General features: G+C 45.3%; 1 protein-coding gene across 5 annotated transcripts in view; it reads left to right on the top strand.

Moving 5' to 3' along the window:
• Positions 1 to 24,980, top strand: part of SLC16A5 (solute carrier family 16 member 5) — a 163,753-nt gene that overhangs the window by 109,166 nt on the left and 29,607 nt on the right. For all 5 annotated transcript variants that reach the window (XM_077459324.1, XM_077459326.1, XM_077459325.1 and 2 more), the window contains one exon: positions 18,716 to 18,859. In XM_077459324.1, coding sequence (XP_077315450.1) covers positions 18,716 to 18,859 — 144 coding nt within the window. The remainder of the gene's footprint in view (positions 1 to 18,715; positions 18,860 to 24,980) is intronic.

Genomic DNA, 24,980 nt, shown 5'->3' with positions numbered 1-24,980 from the left:
AAAAAAGGACACCAATTTTGTTTGGGTACCATGTCGCATGACCGCACAATTGTCAGTTAAAACGACCCAGTGCCGAATCGCAAAAATTGTTCTTGTCCTTTAGCTGCAAAATGGTCCGGGGCTTAAGTGGTTAAAGCATTTGCGTCACCTCCACAGACACCCCATATAGAGATTGCAGTGTAGAGCAAGTACATGTACTGTATGTAAACATCAATTCCACCACACATGTGTGGTATTGACGAGAACCTCGGAGTGAGAGTAATATTACATCACCTATATAGCATTTTGAGTACTGTAGTTATTTCCAATTCCATATTAGGATTTGACAAGTTTGCTATCTTATTTACTCAACGCAACCCCATATTTTATATTTTACCAAAAATTGGGTATAATATTGTGTTTGCTTGTCCTAAGATTAATTGTAGTGCATTTTTACTTGGAAATATGCACTTGATGAATAACTGTGCAAATATTGTCATACCTCTCCTTCATCTAGAGTAGGGGTCTCCAAACTTTCGAAACAAAGGGCCGATCTGTGGCCAGTGGGACTTGAAAATGCCCTGACATTGGTGGGGGTAAACAATACCATAGGTTTGGTGGTCAGTGGGAGTAAAGAAATTACATCATTGGTGTCAGTATGAGGAATAGTGCCCCAAAAGGCAAACAAAGGGCCACATTTAGCAAGCGGGCCGCAGTTTGGAGACCTCTGATCTAGAGAGAAAATAGGAAATCAGCTGGTATGGACTCGGGTTTGTGATTAAAAACTGTTTGTAGTCAGAGTCTGGATACTGGGAATGATGCTTTAATCCAACTACGGCGACCTGAGGTGTGCCATGGTCACGTAGGACAGTATGCTTAAAAGAGGGTATACCCTGAGAATGAAATGAGAAATATATGGGGTACGGGTGGGAGGGACCCCGGAAATGCTAGCCGACGAGACTGTAGGGCAGGAGGGGGGATTATAAGCCCCAAACTCCTCCTACAAACTCAGGCTAGCCAATGGCCAGCCTTCTAACTTGTAGTCAGAGTCTAGATACTGGAAATGACTGTTTAACCCAACTACGGCAACCTGAGGTGTGCCATGGTCGTGTAGGACAGTATGCTTAAAAGAGGGCAAAAAATACATGAAGTAGGTGCAGCAATGTAATGTTTAATGGAAGAACATGAAACAACTAATCAAGCAGTATGGAAAAAGCTTGTTTAACTTCCTCATGCAAATCGGGAATATATTGACTATAACATGACGACTTCCAACGCCCCATGTATTTGATAACGTGGGATGGGACCCCTTCCTTGGATGCTGCGGATGCAGATTAGATGACCTGAAAACTGTTTTGCATTAATACTTAATTTGGAAAGAAGAGTTCAGATGTGTGCAATAAATTGTTTGGAGGCAAGAGGCTGCATAGGAAAAGGGAGTAATGGGCTGTCGTGAGGAGCTGTAGCGAACATGGAGGAAAGTTGTCCCAATACATTAACTGGACACAGGTTGGTGTTGGTAGGGTAATAGTTGAAAACAAACCCCTGACCTGTCTGATGGTTTTTGTTATTGGGGAGTTGTAGAGAACAATGATCAGGAAATCTGGTGAGACTACCTTTAAGAAGTACTGGTGCATTGCGGCTGGCTATAGATACTTCCCTGGGTCTGAGGAAACCAAAATAACTTAAGTAAATGGCTGCTTTAAGAAATAAGATATGAGATAACAAATCTGACATTCCTTGGAACCTTTGTCCGGTGATAGGCAAACGTGTCAGACATGACTGTACCTGACTTCACTTGATACCTTTCAAAATGGCTTTAATAGGATGAGCCACAAAAAAGCATGGTCTGTCAGGATCCTAATGTGACCGAAGTGCTAAATACCTGAGAAGTACAACTTGATGGTATTGAATGAAAGGGACAATTTGCCATGACAATAAGCAGCAAAAGCCATCATGTGCTTGACATCCCCCATCTTGTCATAGGGATAGAGGGTCATGAATCCATCAATCACTTCTAAGCTGTCTTGTACACCCTGAGAGTATTCCTTGACAATGAAGAATTCACCAGGATGGGGGCATGCACCCTGAGCACACCTAATCCATTGTCAGCAAGGAGAAAGGAGGAACTGGCTTGGCCACTGGATCTGCCTCTAGGTGCTGTAGGAAGAAAGACCGAAAATCAAACCGAGATAAAGCCTCAGGTGCCACATTGTTGACACCACTGATAAACTCTCCCTGAAAATGAAATTTATGCACGAGACCCAACCATGTCAACCTGTCAAAACCTTATGAGGAGGGACCCGGATCTTCCTTTTTTGATAATTTCGGCTGTGGCCAAAATAATAGTAAATAAAATGATTGTGTGACCAGACCACGTGTGACCCCATGTGACTGCAGCTGCAACTATCGGATACATTTCACACCTTTCTGGGGCCATGGGGCCATGGACCAGCTAACCATTAACATCCAAAAATTGCCACAAAACCCACTGAGGCTGTGGCATCAGAGAAAATTCTGGGGGATATGGCAGTAGGTAGATTGATAAACATGGAGATACCGTTCCACATGCCCAAGAACCGGTCCCACATGGTCAGATCCGCACATGCATCAGCTTGCAGACTGACAGCTGAATCTGTGTCCTGACACAAAGGTAGGAGAGCCAATAACCTTGAAACAAATGACCTGCCCTGAGGAATAAACATCATGGCAAAATTGAGCATGCCCAAGAGTGACTGTAATTCCTTGGAGCAAATGGGGGACCTGACTAGATTGCAAATTGTCCCTCGTATCCTATCAAGCTTCTCCTGGGGCAAACTTGCGATCATGCTATTTGTATCTAGCGTAATACCTAAAAAGGTAATAACATTGGAAGGACCTTCCACTTTGTGAGCAGCCATGGGGACGTTTAAATGAGCAAACAGTTCCGTAAGTGATGCCAGATCCCTGGGAGACTGCGCAGGGCTCTCTAGCGGAAAAAAATTATCTAGATAATGAATGACCTTATGACAACTTTTGCAGTTGGACAATATCCAATTGAGAGCTGAGGCAAGAGTATTGAAAAGCCAAGGACTGCTCTTGGACCCAAAGGTCAATTTTGTGGCAAAATAATATTGCTCAAACCAGAGAGCTAGTTTGTTGGGGAGAAGTTTAAAAGCATCAGATATATTAGCTTTGGACAACCACCTGTCTGCAAAATGGGCTGAATGGACAAATCCACTGGTAAATATTGCAGTGAAAACTCTCCCGATGGGATAAGAGGATTAAGGCTAGGTATGCGGGCGGAATGAGGAGCAGACAAGTCATGGATCAACCGGTATTTATTTGAAAATTTACCCTTCAACATACCAATAGGACTAACCCGCCACATGCTGAAAGGCGAAGAGAGAAACGGCCATATGACAAAACCCTTGGATACCTTAACCCGTACCAATTCATCTACTAACCGAGCATTGCTTCCAGCAGATAACAAGTTAGGACATTCAAAAGACTCCAATGGCAATGTGATGAGATCCATATGAAAACCATCGGAAAACCCTTCAATGAGGAATTGTCTAAGAGCTGAGGATGGATGGTTTACCAACCAGAAACCTAACTGGGAGATGTTAACTTGGCTCAGTCAGGAAGAGCTGGACAACTTGAGAGGACAGGCTGACTTGGGGTGTGCTTGGCACAGATATGAAGGAGTCTGCATTGATTATAATTACAGACCATGTAATTGAAATGATTACATAGCTGTGCTTTGCCTAGAAAATGAATGGGCCTGCCAAGTTTATCTACTTGACCCGGTGGCCATGTGGAGGATGCATTGGACACCTGCCTGGAATCTGTAGGCAAGGAATGTTCCAAGTTGGGACACCAATTTGTGGTGTGAGCTGACACTGGCAATTGCCACATGTTGGAGATTTCTGATTGACAAAGGGCCTAGAGAAAAGCTCCATGTCGATATTGCTCCAACATGTGACCATATGAAACTGTGCCCATGTAGCTGCGGCTTTTGCCGAAAAAGACCGGTGATAGTCATAGAACATGTCTTTTTTGAGGTTAGCGGGGATGAAGTGCGCAGGGGACATGGAAGGCAGCACTACTAGTGGTAAAGGGACAGCTACAGGCAACGGCACACTGGTATTACCTGCCGAGATGCCAGCTTGCACAGAAGCTATGGGAGCAGCTAAAACTTCCACTGCGGCTGGGCGGGCCTCAAACACGTCCATCCTATCTTGCAGCAGTTGTACTGAAGTAGGGAGTATTTAGAACTGTATGAATCTTGGTTAGTGATGTGAGCAAGGAGACATGCTCTGCACTAGTGGATGGTTGAGGCTGGGATGGGCTTGAAAACAAAAGTCTAAACAACTCCGCTTTCCTGGCCATGGCTGAAAACGGAATGCCCCTGCATTGGAGCTCTGCTATGAGTTTCGGTATGGTCCAGTTCAGTTCCTTAGCGATGGAGCGCTGCTGTGCTCGGAACCCCCTAACTGGAGTAGGAGGGATGAAGGCAAATTCGTTACACTCTGATACGTGCAAAATGTTCAAATCTGTAGATAAACCAACTAGAGACCATCAGACCAAACCAAACAGACAGATTTTTGACGGAGTTCTGACAGAGTTCTGATGGACTTTCCGAATGAACGGACTTGGCCACACACAATCACACCAAAGTCCGACGGATTCGAACGTGATGACGTACGACCAGACTAGAATAAGGAAGTTCATAGCCAGTAGCCAATAGCTGCCCTAGCGTCAGTTTTTGTCCGTCGGACTAGCATACACACGAGCGGATTTCTCGGTAGGAACTGGGTCCAGCGGAGTTCTGGCGGAAAAATTTGAAACATGTTCCATTTCTAAAGTCTGTCAGACTTTTGCAAATCAAAAGTCCGCTGCAGCCCACACATGATCGAATAGTCTGCCGGAATTGTTCCGTCGGACCTTTGATGTTGAAAAGTCAGGTCGTGTGTACGCGGCATTACTCTGTATGAAAAAATGTAGGTGCTGTAAACAAAGCAAACAGGAACAGCACGTGAGGGTGAATCTAGTGACTGTAACCCCTGTGTGTATGCAGTAAGCAAGCTAGAGTCAACTGCTATGCCAAGACAGACCATTAAAAACGAACACTCTGAGCTTAAAATCTACAGACCGTGGTAGGCAGAAAATAAGAATGTGCAGTGACGTGCAATGTATGACGTATGATTACAGGCGAGAAGACTGTAATGCTGCATACACACGATCAGACTATCCGGTGGACTTAGTCTGGCGGACAAACTGCCGCAAAGTCCGCCGGACTTTCCGAACGAGCAGACTTGCCCACATCCTCTGGGACTGTGACATCATAAGAGGCGGGGACATCACCCGGTGACTCCGCCCATTGTCCCTATATAAGTCACCGCACAACACGTCCCTGTCATTGTGGCCAGAGACAGCGTCGACTCAACATCTCAAGGAAGAAGAAGAGAAGGCGGCGGCGACAGCGGCGACAGAAGACCGGGCCACCACTAATAAAAGAGCTGGAAGAAGAAAGCGGGGGCGCGGCAAGAAGAACCGAAGAGAGGGACAAGACCCCCGAAGTCGGAAGAAGAGGCGGCAGCGACAAAAGACCAAGCCACCGCTAGTAAAAGAGCTATAGGAAGAAAGTGGAGGCCCGGCAAGAAGAACCGAAGAGGGGGACAAGACCCCCGAAGAGGGGGACAAGACCCCCAAAGTTGGAAGAAGACCCCCGGATGGCGACAAAGAAGAAAGCTGGGCTCCTCCGCTAGTAAAAGAGCTAGCAAAAGAGCAGAAGATAGCGAAGGAGTCCGGCGAGAAGACCCCCCCCCCCAAGACGGAAGAAGACCCCCGGAGCTGTGCAATAAATTATTTTAAACCCTTGTGTTGTGTTTTATTTACATTTTTTTTTCACTGGGTGAATGGGTAGGGGTACATTGTACCCCATACTCATTCACATAGGGTGGGGGGCCGGTTTCTGGGGGCCCCCTTATTAAAGGGGGCTCCCAGATTCCGATAAGCCCCCCACCCGCAGACCCCAACAACCAACGGCCAGGGTTGTCGGGAAGAGGCCCTTGTCCTCATCAACATGGGGACAAGGTGCTTTTGGGTGGGGGGGCACAGGGCCCCCCTTCCCCAAAGCACCCCCCATGTTGAGGGCACGCGGCCTGGTACGGCTCAGGAGGGGGGGGGCGCTCGCTCGTCCCCACCCCCTTTCCTGACCGTACGGGTTGCGTGCTCGGATAAGGGTCTTATATGGATCTTGGGGGGGACCCCCACGCCGTTTTTTTGGCGTAGGGCTTCCCCTTTAAGTCCATACTAGGTGACAGGGCCAGCGTCGTGTCAATCTCGCCGCCAAAGGCGGCGACATTGACCTCCTGCTCTAGTCCCGTCTACCTGGAGCCGCGTTCAAAATGAACTGACTTTTCTCAGTGTGCGGGAAAGTCTGTTCATTTCAAAAGTCCAGCGAACTAGCACACAGATGGCCGGATTGTCTGCCGGGCTCTCAGTCTGGCGGACAATTTTTGATTCAAAACTACTTTCTAAGTCTGCCAGACTTTTGGGGGAAAAAAAGTCTGGGAAATAGACCAAGTCCGCCAGATTGTCTGATCGTGTGTATGCAGCATAACTATTACAATACTTCTGCCCGTATGGATCTGAAGTTGTGACAGATCCTGGTATGTGATGTAATTAGCTATATGACCCATGACCATAAGATATACAGAACACACCTTGCCGTTCCTGAACGTAAATGAAGAATCCACCTGTAACAACATCATGACGTATGTGTTGAATAAGCGATGGAATTTACAAGCATTTTTTTTTTTTTTTTTTTTTTAACAATTAATGCAACAACCAAACGTGTAACCACCTGAACAGAGTGAAACGTGTGCTCTCTGGTGGGAGAAAGAAAGGTGAACCTGTAATGGAAAGGCAACCGTGAGATTTTGTTTTTCCAAATGGGCTGGATGAACCAGACTGTACGTGCCCTGACCTGTCTGTAACGTGATAAGAGCTGAAATTATTCAGGGGCTGGAGAGGCGGCCACCAAGCTGTGGAACTGAAAGACTCAGCAGGCTGCCTGAGGCTCCTGGTGCTGGAGAGGCTGGCAACTAACCCAGAGCAACCCCATGTACTGGCTCAGAGGTTCATCCTGCACGTGGGTGATAGGTGGTTAGTGAAACCTTGGCTAGCAATGATGCAGCAGACCCTGAAAGAGCCACAAATTCACAGAGCCTCCCCATACAGAGCCTGTGAATCTCACACCAAAAAAAAAAATGTCTGTTATCCCGGAGGAGCGGGAGGGGACATCCCCCCCTCCTGCCGCTCATCCCTGGCCTCCCGTCCCACCGGGAAGCCCAAACGACAATCTGCTTCTTCTGGCGGCAGACTAGAACAAAGCCGGAAACTACGTCACAACATCACTTCCTGTTTACTTGGCTGCCAATGGTGTCGGTTTAAAAAAAAAATTTAAATATAAAGTATTCTGAATGGCTGAAAATGGCGATCTGAATATTTTGAAGTGCAAAGGACGGATTGGAGATCTTTTAGACCCCCGATCCCTCCATAAAGAGTATCTGTTACCACCTATTACTGACACAAAGTATGTTTACATTCTTTGTGACATCAATAAAAGTGATCACAATTTTTTAACTTTTTAAAATAAAATGAAAAAAAAATGTTTTTTTTTTTAAAGCGCCCCCATCCCCGCGAGGTTGTGCAGCAAAGAAAACGCATACGGAAGTTGCACCCGCATATGTAAACGGCATTCAAATCGCACATGTGAGCGATCGTCACGATCGTCAGAGCGAGAGCAATAATTCTAGCACTAGACCTCCTCTGTAACTCTAACCTGCTAACTGTAAAAAAAAAATGTAAAGCGTCGCCTACAGAGATTTTTAGGTACCGTAGTTTGTCACCATTCCAGGAGTGCGTGCAATTATAAAACCTGACATGTTTTGTATATATTTGCTCGGTGTAACATCATCTTTCATATTATACAAAAATAATTGGGCTAATTTTACTGTTTCGTTTTTTTTTTATTCATGAAAATGTCCCTTTTCCCAAAAAGTTGCGTTTAAAACACCGCTGCACAAATACCGTGTGACATAAAATATTGAAACAATCGTCATTTTATTCTCTAGATTCTCTGCTATATATATATATATATATATATATATATATATATATATATATATATATAAAATATTTGGGGGCTGTAAGTAATTTTCTAGCAAAAAATACGGATTTTAACTTGTAAACACCAAATGTCAGAAATAGGCTTAGTCATGAAAGGGTTAAATGTTTACATTTGGGTTTAGATCCACTTTTTAATACCTGTGGTGCCTAAAAATATATGAAAAAACTCTTTGAAATATCACTTGATGTAGTAGCAGTGTTGGCAGCGGACTTATGCCACGTAGACACGATTGGAAATTCGGCCAGCAAAAGACCGACGAGAGCTTTTCATCGGAAAATGCCCCATCTTACTTTTGCTGGCCGAAATTTCGGCCAGCAAAAGACTGAGAGCATGTTCTCAATTTTTCAGACGGAAAAAGTTTTGATCGGAAATTCCAATCGTCTGTAGCAATTCCTACGCATGCTCGGAAACAGTTCGACGTATGCTCGGAAGCATTGAACTTCATTTTCTCGGCTTGTCGTAGTGTTGTACCTCACTGCATTCTTGAGGGTTGATGTGACTGTGTGTAGGCAACACAAGCTTGAGCGGAATTCCATTGGAATTCCGTCGGAAAAACCATCCAAGGCTTTTCTGGCGAGAATTCTGATCGTGTGTATGCGGCATTAGAGACTAGAAAACATTAGAATGTATACTTCAGGTAATGAAGCACATTGTTCTTTCACAGACATTTGCAGACTGAGAACAATGAATGCATTCAATGACATAAGCTGTGTACACAGTGTCAGCATTTCAACATATCAAGTTATTCCGTGGTCATAGATACTATTTAAATGTGTTTGTGACACTTATAAAATGATTTGCATTTTACTATTTATATTTAAGGTGGATGTAAACCTTAACAATGAACTTCTCCTATTTGCTTCCTTTATCAGCTCCATTGTTCTTGGTTAGTTCTAAGGACTACAAAACCACATCCCTCTGTTATGGACCATAGAGGGGTGCCTGCGACCTGACCGCTGGGGGGGGGGGGGGGGTTTGGGGTGACACCTTGAGGATTGTTTGCCGTCGCCCAACAAAAAAATATTCCACCAGCCGCCACTGGAAATAAAGTAAAATAAAGCCTAAAAAAAGAACATGACTGCATCCACCCCATCCAAGGATTGCTTTGCTGCAATATATTCAAATTTATATAGTGTATATCCCAGAGAGAGCTGGGAAGGAAAAGTCCTGTTTGGGGTTTATACATCTCCCAGGCTCAGGCATGGACTACCGGGAGTTTCAGGTGCAGTCCAGGAGCTGCTCCTCTCTGACAGTGAGTGATTGCGATTTCACTCCTGTCAGGAGGAGCTGCTTCCTTCACTAGCTGGAGAGAGCATTAGGCATTATGCTCTCTCCAGCCTGCAGGGGGAGATAGATAGTCGGCAGACTTTCCTTCCTCTCTCCCCTTCTCACTTGTTATCACATGACTGGAGAGAGGAAAGACAAGCTGCCTTTAAAACTGTGAGTACATGTGGGAGGGGGAGGAGAGGGAGGACACTCTGATGCGAAGGGGACTGCTAATGGGGACTCTGATGTGAAGGGGGCTGCTGATGGGGACACACTGATGTGAAGGGGACTGCTGAAGGGGACTCTGATGTGAAGGGGGCTGCTGGTGGGGACTCTGATGTGAAGGGGGCTGCTGGTGGGGACTCTGATGTGAAGGGGGCTGGTGATGGGGACTCTGATGTGAAAGGGGCTGCTGGTGGGGACTCTGATGTGAAGGGGACTGTTGATGGGTACACTGATGTGAAGGGGACTGCTGATGGGGACTCTCTGATGTAAAGGGGGCTTCTGATGGGGACTCTCTGATGTGAAAGGGGCTGCTGGTGGGGACTCTGATGTGAAGGGGGCTGCTGATGGGGACTCTCTGATGTAAAGGGGGCTGCTGATGGGGATTCTCTGATGTGAAGGGGGCTGCTAATGGGGACTCTCTGATGTGAATGGGGGCTGCTGATGGGGACTCTCTGATGTGAATGGGGGCTGCTGATGGGGACTCTCTGATGTGAATGGGGGCTGCTGATGGGGACTCTCTGATGTGAAGGGGGCTTCTGATGGGGACTCTCTGGGGACACACTGATGTGAAGGGGAATGTTGATGGGAACTCTGATGTGAAGGGGACTGCTGGTGGGGACTCTGATGTGAAGGGGCTGCTGATGGGGACTCTCTGATGTGAAGGGGGCTGCTGATGGGGACACACTGATGTGAAGTGGGCTTCTGATGGGGATCTCTGATGTGAAGGGGGCTTCTGATGGGGACTATTTAACTAAATGTTAAATTTGAAAATCAGAGGTGTTCTCTCACATTAGCAACCATGTAAGGTCATGTATGTTTGCTGCTGCTTTTAAAACATCTAAACAGTCCGTCGGATTTACAAATACTGTATTTAAGCATATAAGCTCCGTTTTGTGTTGAAAATAACTGAAATCTAAAACTCTGGTGGGTGTAACAAGATGTCCGCTTGCCCCCTTCTCACTCTATCATTACTGTGCAGGAGTGTGGGGTGTAGCAAGATGGCGGCAGCGACAAAACATCACTTTCTGATGAGACAGCGGCCGCCACCGGTTGTACCAAGATCGCCCCCGTTCTGGAGCTAGGCCAAAGCCTTTCCTATGGCCGAGGCAGCGGAGCGCTCCGCGGATCTCGTGGTGTGCCGATCCAAACAGGTTGACCCGTTTGGATCACGGATCGGTGGCGATCCATTGCACCCGTAATAAAAACCTTCAATTGCGTCATAATAAAGTAGAACAGTTATTTGGAAAGATGCTGAGTGTATCTTTTGTGTCTGTTCCCTCCTGCAGTAGTTATTATTAATTTGGAACCACTAATCAATATGAGGATAGGAGTTGCCTATATACAAAATATCAAAGTAAGGTGGGGAGCTTTGCCTAGGAGTGGTTTCCAGGTGACTCAGAGTATCGAAAACGAGGAGCTTGAGACGATCCGGGAATTTCTGATAATCAGTCGGCTGAGGTAAGCCTTTTGCTTACATTTGAGTTATCAGACTTCCTTGATCGGTAAGGCATTTTTGGGACAAAGGGTACCAATTTTACTCCCCTTAATCAAACTGTATTGATTGGTGGTTATATGTTATGTTGTCACTGTCTACTGTCCATCGGAGTGTTATAGATAAGAAAGGAAAGAATAGTGCTGTTCACAGGTATATGTAGTACATCTGCTAGATAAAGTAGTTTAGAGGCAATAGGGTATAGGCACATGTAGAAAACTGGACAGTCATTATGAGCATTAAATTAAGGGAATGAAGGGTAAGAGACCCTCCAAAAATGCCCAGCACAAGAGGAGCGCTATATATGAACCAAAGGTGCGGTTCCGCCTATACTGAGCCCCTAGATTAATGGTTAAAGTGGACAGGGATCCACAAAGGGTAACTGGGTTACCAACAAAGTCCACAGGGACTAAGAATCATGCAGAGTATACAGCTACAGAAACAGCTATCTATGTGAGCAGGATGGATCAAGGGTGACAATTAACACTAGACAGAAAGTGACATTTTGATGTTAAGTTGTGGGATGAATTTGGGGTCAGGCACTACAACTAGAAACAGAGAAATGAGAGTTAAAACAGAATACTTTATAATATAAAGTATTCTGTTTTAACTCTCATTTCTCTGTTTCTCTGTTTCTAGTAGTAGTGTAGTGCCTGACCTCAAATTCATCCCACAACTTATCATCAAAATGTCACTTGCCACCATTAGCAGATTGTCACTTGCCATGCCAGCCAGTGCCACCAAATATGCATTTTGCCCTGGTGGCAGGCTGGCAGCACTGGCCAATTAGTATGGGCAGGAGAGCAGAGATGCGGGCCGGGCAGTGAGAGATAATGTAATCTCTCTGCTCCCTGCCGCATACCTGACATTTAAAAGGCCCGCGCTGTGACGGCAGAAGAGCGCTGAGGTGTGGCAGGCAGTGAGAGATGTCATCTCTCTGCTCCCCGACTCACATCGCTTCCATGTTGAAGTCCCGGCTGTGAAGGCAGAAGAGTGGTGATGGGCGGGCGGAGAGAGAGATGATGTCATCTCTGCTCGTCCACCCGCTCGTCTCCAGGGCTGGACCGGGACAAAAATTGGCCCTGGACTTCATCCAGACCAGCCAACTTTGACAGGTCTCACCCATGCCGGCCAAATACACCCCCACCCCCACCCGGCCAACCCCCGATGGCCACCAAAACCCCCCCTCACTAGCCATTAGCCGTTCTACCTTATTCGAGTAGAATGGCTGGTACTGGTACTCTTATATGCAGTACCAGTGGTGAAGCTAGACATTATTTCACCTGGGGCAAAGAATCAGTTCAGTGCCCTCCCCGTAATGGGACAAGAAGTCTAAGCAGAAGTGAGAACTCCCAGGCCATAGCTGTTGAGTCAGCTGTCTGTCCCCTCCCCCGTGCTCCTTCTGGTCCCTCCTCATCCTTCCCCTGCTTTTCTGTTACCCCACATGCTTATGTGTTCCTCTCCTGCTCCTCTGTCGTCTTCCCCCGTTTGCTCATCTGATCCCCCCATGCTCCCATGTACCCTTTTGTTTCTCTGTTGCCCCACATGCTTCTGCATTCCTCTCCTGATCTTCTGCTCCCCCCCGTGCTTCTCTGGTCCCCCCATTTTTGGACATACGTTAATTTATTGGATTCTGGTTTAGTCAGGAGGTCTTGAGCTTAACTGTAACACTTTCTGGCAATGGTCACCAGTACAACTAGAGAGGGTCAGTCTCACCTGTTGGGACAGACAGGTGGGACAGAGGGTCTGACATAAAAAGTCTGCCCTTCACATACATTTTAACCACTTTCAGACCGGACCATTTTGTTGGCTTAAGACCAGACCACTTTTTGCAATTCGGCACTGCGTCGCTTTAACTGACAATTACGCGGTAGTGCGACGTGGCTCCCAAACAAAATGTACGTCCTTTTTTTCCCACAAATAGAGCTTTCTTTTGGTGGTATTTTATTTTTATTTTTTGCGCTATAAACAAAAATAGAGTGACAATTTTGAAAAAAACATATTATTTTTTACTTTTTGTTATAATAAATATCCCCCAAAAATATATAAAAAACTTTTTTTCTCTCAGTTTAGGCCTATACATATTCTTTTACATATTTTTGGTAAAAAAAATCGCAATAAGCGATTATTGATTGGTTTGCGCAAAAGTTATAGCGTTTACAAAATAGGGGATAGTTTTATGGCATTTTTATAAATTTTTTCTACTAGTAATGGCGGCGATCAGTTATTTTTATTGTGACTCCGACATTATGGCGGACACATCGGACATTTTTGATGCATTTTTGGGACCATTGTCATTTATACAGCAATCAGTGCTATACAAATGCATTGATGCCTGTGTAAATGACACTGGCAGTGAAGGGGTTAACCAGGGGGTGGCAGTGCAGGGGTTAAGTGTTCCTAGGAGTGTGTTACTAATTGTGGGGGGCTGGGCTTTGTGTTAGTGAACACTGATCTCTGCTCCAATCACATGGAGCAGAGATCAGCGTCACTTGTTGCTAAGCAGAACAGGGAGCTGCTGTTTACAACGGCATCTCTCCGTTCAGCCACCTCATGAGACGATCACGGGTATCCCCGCGGCGATCGAGTCCGTGGGACCTGCGTCCGGACTTACGGGGGTCCTGACCAGCACACGATGGCAGGGCAGAATATAAAAATGGACGTACCTGTACACCAATATGCCTGCCCATGCCATTCTGCCGACGTACATCGGCGTGCGCCGGTCGGGAACTGGTTAAAGTGGGTGTAAAAGCAATTTTTTTTTTTTTTTAATAACAAACATGTCTATACTTACCTGCACTGTGCAATAGAATTGCACAGAGCAGCCCCGTTCCTCCTCTTCTCGTGTCCCCCGACGGCACTGGTGGCTTCTCCTCTCTTGCTGGTGTCCACAATAAGGAAACCAATTCCTATGGGAGTACCCATGCGGGCTCGCTTCTGAGCCTCACTGCTGTGTGCATTGACACAGACAGCAGAATTTGTCCCCCCCCACCCTCGTCACTGGAGTTGATTGAAAAGGGCAGAAACCAATGGCTCCTGCTGCTATAAATCTGCCCAATCTGCACGGCGCTGGATTGGATCAGGCTCAGGTAAGAATAAGGGGGGGGGGGGGGTTTGGGGGGATCCTGCAGTAGATAAGGTTTTTTACTTTAATGCATAGAATGCATTAAGTTAAAAAAAAAACCTTGACGCTTTGGACCCAATTTAAGAAAAGTTCAAACGTTTAATGTTCAACCTCTAACATGAAAAATATATCCTTCTATATCCTAAAAGTATATCCTTCTATAATGTGTACTAATCTGAATCCAAAGCACTGTGGGGTTGATTTACTAAAACTGGAGCATGAAAAATCTGGTGAAGTTCTGCATAGAAACCATTCAGCTTCCAAGTTTTCTTGTCAAAGTTTAATTGAACAAGCTGAAGCGGATTGGCTACCTTGCAGAGCTGCACCATATTCTGAGTGTCATTTATTTCTAATCTCTCTGCCCTTTTGCTATCTGCATGATTCACTGATAATATTCTATGCTGACACAACACCCACATAAGTGTGAACCTAGCATGATTGTGTGTAGAGGGGGGTGTGTCCCTTCCCTCACTCAGGTTTCAGGTTTCACTGAGCTCTGTGCTCTAGCTGTGCAATGTGTGTGATAACAAATCCGAACCCCCTGCCTTCTACTGCTGAGAAATAGCCTTTGATCTGTTTATTTTAAAAGGATATAGAGTAGAGAGGGCTGCAAAATAGGTACAACTTGTTTCATTTCTGGCTAGTCACTTCAGTAGGTATATGTAAGGGTTTACACCCACTTTAACAACCTCAATATTGGGCACTTTCACCCCCTTCCTGCCCAGGCCAATTTTCAGCTTTCAACGTTGGCACATTTGAATGACAAATTCAATGAACTTTTAATAAATTTTCTACACATATAGAGCTTTCTTTTTGTGGTATTAAATCATGGCTAGATTTTTTGCTAAAAAAAAAAAAAAAAAAAAGACCAAAACTTTTGAAATATATAAAAGTTTTCTTCGTTTTTGTCAGAAAATGTTGTAAACAAGTAATTTTTCTCCTTCACTGATATGCGCTGATGAGGCTGCACTCATGGGCACTGATACGCTGCACTGATGGGCACTGATTAGGTGGCACTGAGGGGCATTGATCTGGTGGCACTGATGAGGAGCCACCAATATGCAGCACTGATGGGCACCGACAGGTGGCACTGATATGTTGCACTGATAGGTGGCACTTAAGAGCAATGATGGGTCACATGGATAGAAGGCACTGATGGGTACTGAAAAGCAGCACTAATTGGCATTACTGATGGGCACATATTGGCATCACTGGTCGGCACTGACTGGTGCCACTGATAGGTTTAGGTGGGGGCTGCACTGTAATCATCCTGTCCTCGCCCTCTGTCAGTGTGAGGCGAGGAGAGACGATAAACAGCACTTCCTTGTTTCCATGTGATCAGCTGTGATTGGACACAGCTGATCACATGGGTAAAAAGCCGTGGCTGCAAGATCGGAATCATGCTGTGTCCCTGGTCTGCGAACCCCTGTGGGCGCACGATTGCGGCAAGACTGGGTCATGCCATATGGCATTGGCCCAGAACAAGAGTCGCCCCACTCCACCGTCATTTTACTATACTGTGGGCAGAAGGTGGTTAAAGCAGAACTCTAGCTTCCCCATGCCCCCACTCCACCCAATTGACCTCTTCCAATTTACCTTTATAAAAGCTACCCTATGGAGATTTACTAAAACTGGTGCACACAGAATCTGGTACAGCTGTACATGATATCCAATCAGTTTCTAACTTCAGCTTGCACAATCAAGCTTTGACAATACCAAAAAGAAACCACGCTCGTGCATAAACCAAAAATTAAATTATGTTAAATATTTGATGCGTATAAAGCAGCAACTCTACGGTGAGATATTAAACACAGGGATGCCAAAGTCATAATATACCGAGCTGCGCTAAAAATAAAATCCTAAATATCGAGTACATACTTGAATTAATAATCAAAACACGTGTAATATAACCAGATATGTGAAAAAATTTGCAACGTGTGAAGATCAAGTATAGTCAGGTAAATAAAAAAGTTCTCCTGAATAAAGAGTTCACTTCTTAAGTTCTCATTGGATTTTGTCAACATAGTGAATTTTCGTCACTGAAATTAGAAAATTTCCACCTCAATGGAAGAAATGCAAGCCTACCAGCTACAAATGACCCTCTAATTAAAGACAGGTCATAAAGGGCTCAAAAGGGACAACCAAATTGAAGATCACCAGAAACAGCTCTGGATGTTCTCAAGAAGTGAGGAATCCTTAAGGTGGTCTTTTGGCTACTTTCACACTGAGGCGCTGGGCACGCTGGCGGTAAAGCGGCGCTAGTGGCCGAAAAAAGGGTTTGCAGGCGGGTTTGTTTTCAATGGGAAGGGGCGTTTTAGGAGCAGTAAATACACCGCTCCTACAGCACTCCAAAGATGCGGCTTGCAGGACATTTTTCAGCGTCCTGCAAGCGCACCGCTCCAGTGTGAAAGCCCTCGGGCTTTTTCACTGGAGATACAGCAGCGGCTGTTTGAAGGCGCTTTGCAGGCAGGGGCGTAACTATAGGGGGTGCAGCAATCGTGACCGCAACTGGGCTCTGTGATGCAGGGGGCCCATGCAGCCCCCTCTACATATGGCCAGCAGCAGCATAGGCAGCTAGGGGTACCAGTGCACCATGCACACGGGTGGCTGGAGGTGGAGGGTGACTAGCAGAGCTCTACGCTCGACTATCGCACTGGCTGCTCTTTAGTTGTGCATTCCCCGCATGACCTGTGTTCTCGGCTGGTTCCTCAGGGTACCCCTCTCCTGCTCCATTCATTGCCGCTCAGTCCGATGTCTGTTCTCCCCAGCCAGAGTCCCCCCCCCCCCCCTGAGTCTGGCCCACACTGCACTGCATACTTCTCCCAGGTAAACAAACTTTAAGCACACAGATGCAGTGCAGCTCTATGAGAGCCGGCTCCCCGGAGGACACTGCAGGCTTGTCTGCCAGCCCCCCTCCTCCCCCGTCATACACAGATGATGAAAGGTCTTTCTGGGAGATATGCTGATCACCCGTCCAGCACACTGGATGGAGCCCAGGCCAACATGGATGAGTGCACGGCCTACAGCTTGGTCATGGTGAGTGAGAGGACCCCATTTCCCACACACCATTACTTACCCCCTCCATCTCCCCCTGGGGACAGGGGCCCCTTCTCACGTGGGGACATGTACCCCCACCTCCCCTGGGGACAGGGACCCCTTCTCACGTGGGGACATGGACCCCCACCTCCCCTGGGGACAGGGACCCCTTCTCACGTGGGGACATGGACCCCCACCTCCCCTGGGGACAGGGACCCTTTCTCACCTGGGTGCAGTAACTTCATCTGCCCTGGAGAAAAGGACCTCATCTCTTCTGGGGACGGGACCCCATTCTGCCTAGGGACAGTCCCCCATTCTGCCTAGGGACAGTCCCCCAATGGGGCACCTAAAAATAAAAAATAAATAAAAAACGACTGATACCAGTGGTGGAACTACAGGGCTCACAAAGTTAATACCTGTGACTACGCCCTGGAGTTCCACCGCCGGACTTGGAGGGAAGGGCCCTGGCTGGGGTTCAGGGGGGCCTTCATGGTTTCTTCCATCGTGGCCCTGAAGGTTCTAGTTACGCCACTGTTTGCAGGCGCTATTTTTAGCACTCTAGCACCTGCAAAGCGCCTCAGTGTGAAAGGGGCCTTCACATAGCACCATCCCACAGACATTCATATAAAAACATGGGCACAGACACTCTTTCACAAACATGCCCCCTCCGCACAGCCCACACTACTATTTTGAAAACAGATAGTATGGCTGATATCGCACCGCATTCAGTCCAAACATGCACAGGACCCTTTTTTTCTGTTTGGACCAGAATCGGATCGCATGTGTGTTCACATATATGTGATCCGATTCATGTCCAAACTGTCAGTTCACAGTGCGATGCACGAGCTGAAATGGGGGTGTTTTTAACATATAATGACACTTCCCAGCAGTTTGCATATGACAGTGTGAACTGCCGTGTGAGTCGGGTGCGATGCGGGAACCCGCACTTGATTCGCAGGGTTCTCGCATCGCAGAAGTGTGAACCAGGCCTAAGTCATCTACTTTCTACAGAAGCTGGCCAAATGGCCGGCTTCTGTCGGACCGGTTGCAGTACACATCGGGGGGAAGGTAAGTATTGCAGCAAAAGCTTTTTTTTAATCTGTACAGATGCAAGGTGGCACTTTTGGGGAAGAAAGTCCTGGAGTTTCACTTTATTTTTGAATTCCATAAGAGATGCGCAAGTCTTCAATATTTTACATAGAAAATTATTTGAGCTGTGTTACCTTCAAGGAAAGCTCTGGAGCAGTTCACATAATTCGCTTATACAGTACATGCATCAAATTACTGTATTGTAATATTTTGTATATAACAAAATAAATTGAAATTAAATGTTCAAGAGATTCAGAATGTACCAGTGGCTGGAAAATTTTATTTTGTGATCGAATTCATTCTTTCTAATATTTTTTATCTACAGGTCCATTATGCAGCATAATGGTGGAAAGGTTTGGCTGCAGGATAACGGTCATGGTTGGTGGCCTCCTTTGTGGAATTGGATTGGTTTCCAGCTCCTTCTCTCAGAACATAATACACTTGTACCTGAGCGCAGGGATTGTTGGAGGTAAGGAGATGCTTAGTCTTTATACCTTTCTTTGAAAAGTCTCAAATCTTTGAGTACCAAGAACACAAGCATGGCCCTTGTAGAAGCCTGCCTGTGAATGGGTAACCAATTGTTTAAGTCCATGCTTGACCTGATAGCTAAAAAACAAACACAGTGTGCTCCATCCATGTGTAGTGACTTATTTAAAAAAGTATAAAAGACAATAAAAATGCACTCACTAGATAAAACTGGACGAAGGCTTGTCATAGACCCATATAGACCTCTATAGAATCACAGTGAGGCTCAGCAGGAATATGGCTAGTTGAAGCAGAGTTCTTGACTGAAGTACAGCTGTCCAGCTTCAGGCTGGAACATAAGCAACACCAGAAGTAGAAAGATGGCTGCTGACTCTGAACTGCACTTCTCTTGACTGGGTGATGATGACAGAAAGTGGAGGGGATGTGGCTACATGTTTCAGAGCAGTCATGAGTGCTCCTTTATCAAACCATAGCCTGACAGCCGCACTTCCATCAAGAACTCTGCTTCAATTAGCCACATGCCTGCTGAGCTCTACAGCCTCACGTTGATCCTATGGAAGTCTATATGGGTCTATGACAAGCCTTGATCCAGTTTTATCTATTGAGTGCATTTTTATATTCTTTTATCCTTTTTTTATAAATCGCTATAGCTAGATGGAGGCTCCCTCTTGTGTTTGTTTTTTATATGTGCATTAGGATCTCAAGACCTAATCTGAAAGGAGCTGCATCCACTTTACCTAGTGTTCCCTACCACTCTCTTGGCCCTCTTACATGCCCCGTAAAATGAAAGTTGAGTTCCAGTCAGCGCAATAGCTTATTCTTTTTCTTTGACCTGATAGCTGGCTAGGCTATAAGTACAGTCCTTGATAACAGACAGTCTTTGATAACAGTCAGTAATCATCTATGGTGGTCTGTTTAACAGTCTATACTGTGCTCGACAACAGACCATGCTGTGCTTGATGACACTACATCCTGTCTTAGATGACAATCCATATAGTTTTCAGGAGCCCGCTATACAGTGACTCCATGACTCCTTCCACAGATGCAGTGAAGGAGTGAGCATAGCCATGCAAAGATAGTGTGTTATTCACAGGAATATCCAGCATAAATTTAAAAAAAATCCTGAAAAAAGAAAACCAAGGCAGCCACCTATATAAGGACTGGTAAACTGCAAAATATTACACTTTTGCTTTCAGGGCTAGATATGCATTAAAGAGACCCTGTCACCAGGTTACACTTATTATCATTATTATTATAATACAAATTTATATAGCAGCAACATTTTATACAACACTCTTAAAGAGAGATGGCACAGATTCAATAGAATTCAATAAGGAGAGGGTTAGGAGGACCCTGCTCATAAAAGCTCACAGGTGGTACAAAAGGTAATAACCTGTGGAGAAAACAACAGTTTGGTTTTAATCTGGAGGCAGTGTAGGCTTCCTTGAACAGATGGGTTTTGAGGGATCACCTAAAGGCGTACAGAGTAGAAGATACCTGGACAGATTGGGGTAGGGAGTTCAAGAAGATGGGGGAGGCTCTGGAGAAGTCCTTGAGGTGAGCATGGGATCAGGTGATGAGGGGGCTAGAGAGCGCTTTTTTTTTAATGCCTTTATTGACTGGAGACCAACATGTTCCAGGGTGGCTTGCATAAAGGTCCAGTTTACCCGGTAAAAGGTTTTCTGTGCATCCATAGACAGCAAGAGAAGAGGTTGACTCGATCTGGCAGCAAGGCTCAAGTTCACCACCCGAATGGTGTTATCGCAGGGCCCGTAAAGGGGCACAAAATCTGCTTGGTCTCTGTGGATGAGACTCGGGATATGTGGGAGCAACCGATTAACTAGAATTTTTGCAAATAGTTTCAAATCCGTATTCAGGGGTGCTATCGGGCGGGCCCTTCCCCTACTTTGGAATAAGGGAGATATAGGCTCTCAGATTGTTAAATCGGAAAGGATTCCCCATTCATGATCGAGTTTAAGGCAGTGACCAATAAGATCTCAAAAAAGGCATTGTAACAACTCGGGTAAAGCCATCAGGGCCAGTGGCCTTCTTCAGCTTTGAGGAAGAGATTGCATGCCTGAGGAGGCAAGATAGGTTTGAGGGGTGGCAACGCCACCAGCAGGGGGATCCAAAGGAGGGGAACAGTCTAAGTTGTAGAGGCTCTCATAAAAGGATCTAAACTCCACCACCATAGCAGAAGATGTGTGGAGCTTCTGCTAGGAGGAACCCATGATAAGGGTGTAGCAAAATGGACTACAATAGTAAAGCACCGTATCCTGGGTTTTTCAAAGCCTCACCTAATCCCTCTAGTGCTCAGTGCATCAGGTGACATCATATTTGTGTTCCCAGCAGAAAGGACTGTGGGATGAGTAGTTCTCCTGTCAGATAATTGATATACCGGATTATGTGTCTGGACTACATATCCCAGGGATCTTTGCTGACGTTAGGAAGATTGCTGGGATTGCTCTCTTCCTTCCGGGCCTGACGCAAGATGGACCTCTCCGTGAAACTGAGGAGGGGAGATCATGGCCTACCACATGGAGTTCCACCCTCCAACCCGTAACGCCAGGAATACTTTACTGAATTTATTTGAATATTGTGCTTAAGACAAATCTAGCCTTCCACACTACAAGAAATCTACTATTTACCACTACAACTAATCGGATTACAGTTAACGAGCTCCCACTTACCGATAAAGAACATCAGATCTGCAACTTGGACTTTATTGCCATTACTGATAAAAGGCCCCCTCCTTATATTATCATTCTTAAAACTGCTCTCCCTGCTTATGATAGCAGTGTAGGCTGGCCAGATTTCATCTCTTACAGAGTGTCAGTACAGTCAGTTAGCTGTAACATCCTTTTGGGAGGTAAAGCTATTTCTCAAGGAAGTGTTTATACAGTATTCTCTTTATTAATATGGTATTTTGCCCTTTTGGAGGAATTATTTTGCGAGTTGGAGCTGTTGCCAAAACTCAGCAGATCTATTATCTCCCCCTCTCTTTTGTAACAACCTTTATTGGTTCCAGTAAAATATTCCTAGACTTACAGTGGGGCAAAAAAGTATTTATTCATCCACCAATTGTGCAAGTTCTCCCACTTAAAAAGATGAGAAAGGCCTGTAATGGTCATCATAGGTATACCTCAACTATGAGAGACAAAATGTGGAAACAAATCCAGACAATCACATTGTCAGATTTTTGAAAGAATTTATTTGCAAAAGAGGTTGGAAAATAAGTATTTGGTCACCTACAAACAAGCACGATTTCTGACTCTCACAGACCTGTATCTTATTCTTTAAGAGGCTCCTCTGTCCTCCACTCATTACCTGTATTAATGGTACCTGTTTGAACTTGTTATCAATATAAAAGACACCTGTCCACAACCTTAAACAGTCACACTCCAAACTCCACTATGGTGAAGACCAAAGAGCTGTCGAAGGACACCAGAAACAAAATTGTAGACTTGCACCAGGCTGGGAAGACTGAATCTGCAATAGGCAAGCAGCTTGGTGTGAATAAATCAACTGTGGGAGCAATAATTAGAAAATGGAAGACATGCAAGACCACTGATAATCTCCCTCGATATGGGGCTCCACGTAAAATCTCACCCCGTGGGGTCAAAATGATCACAAGAATGGTGAGCAAAAATCCCATAACCACGCGGGGGGACCTAGAGAATGATCTGCAGAGAGCTGGGACCAACGTAACAAAGGCTACCATAAGTAACGCGATACGCCGCCAGGGACTCAAATCCTGCAGTGCCAGACGTGTCCCCCTGCTTAAGCCAGTACATATCCGGGCCCGTTTGAGGTTTGCTAGAGAGCATTTGGATAATCCAGAAGAGGATTGGGAGAATGTCATATGGTCAGATGAAACCAAAGTAGAACTGTTTGGTAGAAACACAACTCGTCGTGTTTGGAGAAGAGAGAAAATGCTGAGTTGTAACCAAAGAACCTCATACCTACTGTGAAGTATGGGGGTGGCAACATCATGCTTTGGGGCTGTTTTTCTGAATAAGGAACAGGATGACCGATCCGTGTACATGAAAGAATGAATGGGGCCATGTATTGTGAGATTTTGAGTGCAAACCTCCTCCCATCACCAAGGGCATTACATAGTTACAAAGTTACATAGTTACATAGTTACATAGTTAGTCGGGTTGAAAAAAGACACAAGTCCATCCAGTTCAACCTTAAAAACAAATAAATAAAATAAAAAATAATCGTACAATCCAGATACCCAATTTTATGCCCACAATTGATCCAGAGGAAGGCGAAAAAAAAAAACCAGCAGAGCATGCTCCAATTTGCTACAGCAGGGGAAAAAAATTCCTTCCTGATCCCCCAATAGGCGATCGGATTTTCCCTGGATCAACTTTACCTATGTTAGTACCTAGTTATATTATGTACCATCAGGAAAGTATCCAAGCCTTTCTTAAAGCAATCTACTGAACTGGCCAGAACCACCTCTGGCGGGAGTCTATTCCACATTTTCACAGCTCTAACTGTGAAGAAACCTTTCCGTACTTGAAGATGAAATCTCTTTTCCTCTAGACGTAAAGAGTGCCCCCGTGTCCTCTGGGTTGACCGTACAGAGAACAACTCAACACCAAGTTCACTATATGGACCCCTAATGTATTTGAACATGTTGATCATATCCCCCCTTAATCTCCTCTTCTCAAGAGTGAATAAATTTAGTTCCTCTAATCTCTCCTCATAGCTGAGTTCCTCCATGCCTCTTATCAGTTTGGTTGCCCTTCTCTGCACTTTCTCCAGTTCCCCGATATCCTTTTTGAGAACTGGTGCCCAAAACTGAACGGCATATTCCAGGTGAGGTCTTACTAATGATTTGAACAGGGGCAAAATTATATCTCTTTCTCTGGAGTCCATACCTCTCTTAATACAAGAAAGGACTTTGCTCGCTTTGCAAACAGCAGCTTGGCATTGCATGTTGTTATTGAGCTTATGGTCTACCAAAACCCCCAGATCCTTCTCCACTATGGATTCCCCCAGTTGTACTCCCCCTAGCATGTATGATGCATGCATATTCTTAGGCCCCAAGTGCATAACTTTACATTTATCAACATTAAACCTCATCTGCCACATAGTCGCCCAATTAGACAGTGTATTGAGGTCGGCTTGTAAATTGGAGACATCCTGTAAAGACGTTATTCCACTGCATATCTTGGTGTCATCTGCAAGATTGAAGATTGCATTGAAGATAAAATGTGGCTGGATCTTTCAGCATGACAATGATCCGAAACACATCACCCGGGCAATGAAGGAGTGGCTTCGTAACAAGCATTTCAAGGTCCTGGAGTTGCCTAGCCAGTCTCCATATCTCAACTCCATAGAAAACCTTTGGAGGGAGTTGAAAGTCCGTGTTGCCCAGCGACAGCCCCAAAACATCACTGCTCTAGAGGAGATCTGCATGGAGGAATGGGCCAACATACCAGCAACAGTGTGTGACAACCTTGTGAAGACTTACAGAAAATGTTTGACCTCTGTCATTGCCAACAAAGGATAAATAACAAAGTATTGAGATGAACTTTTGATATTGACCAAGTACTTATTTTCCACCATAATTTGCAAATAAATTCTTTCAAAAATCAGACAATGTCATTGTCTGTATTTGTTTCCACATTTTGTCATAGGTATACCTATGATGACAATTACAGGCCTCTCTCATCTTTTTAAGTGGGAGAACTTGCATAATTGGTGGCTGACTAAATACTTTTTTGCCCCACTGTAAAAACACAAAGTGTCTGATTTATTACTCTACAGCATACAAGGTTGTCTGAAATTAAAAAAGAGGGTACTATCCGCGCTTGGTAAAAAACAGCATGCATCAGCTGAACACTATAACCCAGATAATAGGATTTTTATATACAGCTTACCTGTAAAATCCTTTTCTTGAGAGTACATCACGGGACACAGGGGCTTCATTACATAGTGGGTTATATAGGCACCTCTGGTGATTGGACACTGGTTAACCCCCAATTAAGGAGAATTCCTCCCCTATATATGGGAGGCACCTCAGATTTGTAGCAAAGCAATAGGAAACCACGTAAAACCCAAGAGGGGCGGGAGCCCTGTGTCCCGTG

This window comes from Lithobates pipiens, unplaced genomic scaffold (assembly GCF_037356315.1).
Source record: "Lithobates pipiens isolate NorthernLeopardFrog02 unplaced genomic scaffold, aLitPip1_a1.2 Scaffold_28, whole genome shotgun sequence".
Classification (NCBI taxonomy): Eukaryota; Metazoa; Chordata; class Amphibia; order Anura; family Ranidae; genus Lithobates; species Lithobates pipiens.
This window is presented reverse-complemented; position numbering and strand designations above follow the sequence as displayed.